This window comes from Protobothrops mucrosquamatus, unplaced genomic scaffold (assembly GCF_001527695.2).
Source record: "Protobothrops mucrosquamatus isolate PMUCROS unplaced genomic scaffold, P.Mucros_1.0 scaffold6858, whole genome shotgun sequence".
NCBI classification, from domain to species: domain Eukaryota; kingdom Metazoa; phylum Chordata; class Lepidosauria; order Squamata; family Viperidae; genus Protobothrops; species Protobothrops mucrosquamatus.
In genome coordinates this window covers 13,665-17,277 of record NW_015392672.1, presented here as the reverse complement: position 1 = coordinate 17,277, position 3,613 = coordinate 13,665, and the positions used below count along the sequence as shown (strand labels likewise).

The following is a 3,613-nucleotide window of genomic DNA, read 5'->3' as shown; positions in this document are numbered from 1 at the left end:
CCTTTCCTTTTCTTTTTCTTTTCTTTTGTGTAATTTTCTTTTCTTTCCTTACATGGTGCAACTTCTTAATTGATTGCCTACTCAAATAATGGAGTAATTACTTTGTTGAAGTGCTTAATTACATGTTATGACTTCCAGGAAGAGGGTTTGGAAATGGGGAATAAAAGTTGATTTCTTCTGCTCTTTTCCTTTTTAATATTTCATTCCCAGAATGAAATCTGAGTGCAATGTATTTCAGCAAATATTGGGCAGATTCTGCCTACACTCCCTGAGGTTGGGTGGTGCATCTTGGGCTCCCAAATCATGATGAATACTCGGTTATGTGGCCACGTAAATATGGACTTGTGGTTTCTCATGGTCTCAGATCTCTGGCTAAAAATCTGAATTGCATGAGCCTGGTTTCTTTCCCAGGATAGTAGAGTTGATTTTCCACCAAAGGAGTAAGACTCCTCCCATGGAGTTGGCGATTGCTGGCTGTGAAGTTCTGGGAGTTGAAGTCCACATGCCATAAAATTGTCAAGGTTGAGAAACACTGGGTTTGTAAATAGAACAACACAGAGAATGGTAAATCATAGGAAACTTTAATGAACTGTTTTGACTGAACTATGCCATGTGTCATGTTTTGTATTATTGAAGCTATTGTTATATATTTTCGCTAGCAAACCATTCAATGACAATGGATCCGAAGAACATCAGGAAAAGGAAATATAGTGAGGATTTCTTACAATATGGTTTTACCTGAATATTTACAGCGGGAATCGAGAAACCGCAATGTGTAATTTGTTGCGAAGTTCTATCAGCCGAATCGATGAAGCTGAACAAACTGAAACGCCATTTTGAGAGCAAGCATCCGAGCTATGCTGGCAAGTATACCAACTATTTTAGAACCAAAGCTGATGGACTCAAGAAAGCTAGACTTGACACTGGTGGCAAGTACCACAAACAAAACGTAGCAGCTGTTGAAGCTTCATATGTGGTGGCACTCAGAATCGCCAGAGCTATGAAACCTCACACCATTGCTGAGGAGTTACTGTTGTCAGCGGCCAAAGACACTGTTCGACTTATGATCGGAGACGAATTTGTGATGAAATTGAGTGCAGTTTCCTTGTCCAATGACACTGTCCGCAGAAGAATAGATGACATGTCTGCTGATATTCTTGATCAGGTAATCCAAGAAATTAAATCTGCTCCACTTCCAATATTTAGTATCCAGCTTGATGAATCTACAGACATTGCAAACTGTTTCCAATTACTGGTTTACGTGAGGTATATTAACGATGGCGACTTTAAAGATGAGTTTCTATTTTGCAAACCTCTTGAAACAACAACTACTGCACGTGATGTATTTGACACAGTTGGTTCATTTCTGAAAGAGCATAAGATATCTTGGGAAAAGGTTTGTGGTGTTTGCACAGATGGTGCTCCAGCTATGCTAGGATGTAGATCTGGATTTCAACGTTTTGTACTGAATGAGTCACCAAAAGTCATCGGAACTCACTGTATGATTCATCGGCAAATATTAGCAACAAAGACGCTGCCACAAGAGTTACGAGAAGTAATGAAAAGCGTCATAAATTCTGTCAACTTTGTAAAGGCAAGCAGTTTAAACACACGACTGTTTTCACAACTGTGCAACGAGTTGGATGCGCCAAACAATGCTCTGCTATTTCACACTGAAGTGAGATGGTTGTCGAAAGGAAAAGTTTTAAAACGTGTTTTTGAGCTTCGTGATGAACTCAAAACGTTTTTTAGTCAGAAAGCAAGACCGCAGTTTGAAGCTCTGAAAAGATCTAATCATTCCAAATGAAACTGCAGCTTTGGCAAAAAAAAATTGGATGAAAATAAAATTTACATGTTGCCTACCTTATCTGATTTCTTTGAGGAACATGACATTGAACCAGACAACAGGATTACGATGATACGTTCTGTTAAAGAACACCTGCGCATGCTTGCAGATGAAACCTCATCATACTTTCCAAATCTACCTGACACCCCATTTGCACTTGCCAGAAGCCCATTCACAGTCAACGTTGAAAATGTTCCTGAGACAGCACAAGAGGAGTTCATTGAACTTATTAACAGCGATGCAGCGAGAACTGATTTCTCCACAATGCCAGTTACAAAATTCTGGATCAAATGTTTGTAGTCATATCCTGTTCTGTCTGAGACTGTGTTGCGCCGCCTTCTTCCATTTCCAACAACGTATCTTTGTGAAACAGGGTTTTCCAGTTTGTTGGTTATCAAGTCTAAATACAGAAGTAGACTTGTTGTGGAAGATGATCTTCGTTTTGCTCTTGCAAAGACTGCCCCAAGAATTTCTGATCTGGTGAAAAAGAAGCAATCTCAACCTTCGCACTGACATTGGCTTTTTACGCATACTGTTGAAAAATGTAGCAATGTAGTTTACTGTTGTTATATTAAGACTGTTACCCATGCTACACCATGCTTCAAGACAAAATTTCATTTTTGACAATATTTAACAATATATTATTACATATTGTTTTTGTGATTAATCACTATGCTTTAATTATGTTCAATGCAAATACATCCTGCATATCAGATATTTACATTGCGATTCATAACAGTAGCAAAATTACAGTTATGAAATAGCAACGAAAATAATTTTATGGTTGGGGGTCACCACAACATGAGGAACTGTATTAAGGGGTCGCGGCATTAGAAAGGTTGAGAACCACTGATTTAGAATATCCAATTCTAGCTTAAATTTATTCAACCTGAACTTGTTTTCAAGCTTCATCAATTTCTACCGTAATCAAATTAACTTTAAATAAAAAGATTTTCAGTTCAAATATCCCTTCCACATATATTCTACTTTCTTAATTTTATCAAAATCTTATTTGTTTCTTCTTTCATTAATCTCCCTTATTTAGAGTAAAATATTAATCTATCCTGTACCTATGAAATCTATCAATTGATCTATCTCTTCAAGCTAAAAAAAAATAATATCATACCTTAAATCATGTCATTTCATTAAACAAAATTCAAGTCTCCAGTTAATTATCATGACTAATAACATCCATATCATCAGAAAATCATATCATCTTATTAAATTTCAATTAACTATTAGTTCACTTCAAATCTGAAACATCTCTTCAATTTTTGTCATTCCATTACATAATAATTTTCATAGAAATAAACCTAACATTCTAAAAAGAACATTCCTAGTATTCTAAATTGTCTTTAATCCCTTATATAGAAAGATATCTCATTTTTAAACAAAAATATTAATCTATCCTAGACACTTCTAAATATATGTATTTATCAATCTATTCTATGGATATCTAATCCTTCACTTAGTCAATCTCTTTGAGTTAACAAATTAATATCAAACCTTACATCATTTCAATCCTTTAAGTAAAGTTTAAATTTCACATGTTATAGGACAAACAGGTCATCTTATTTAATTAACATTCAATTAATTATTGATTCACTCCAACTCTAAGACATCTTTTTGCTTCAGACTCAAAATCTCAGTCCTTACATCAGTCCATAGTTCTAGGTTGCCTTTAATCCAATTTAAGAAATTTTAAATTTCATTTTTCAATCTTATTCTAGCTTTTCTCTTTTGCCAGGTAGGTTTCCATAACAGAGC

At 35.3% G+C, this 3,613-nt stretch overlaps 1 protein-coding gene across 1 annotated transcript; it reads left to right on the top strand.

Annotated features, from left to right (window-relative positions):
• The first annotated feature begins 537 nt into the window (after positions 1 to 537).
• Positions 538 to 1,809, top strand: LOC107300388 (protein ZBED8-like). Its single transcript, XM_029286995.1, has one exon. The coding sequence runs from the start codon at positions 809 to 811 to the stop codon at positions 1,805 to 1,807; it is 999 nt and encodes a 332-aa protein (XP_029142828.1). The 5' UTR covers positions 538 to 808; the 3' UTR covers positions 1,808 to 1,809.
• The last annotated feature ends 1,804 nt before the right edge of the window (positions 1,810 to 3,613 follow it).

Coding starts and splice junctions, on each gene's coding strand:
- LOC107300388 (XM_029286995.1), top strand. CDS start 809: ATGAAGCTGAACAAACTGAAACGCCATTTTGAGAGCAAGCATCCGAGC.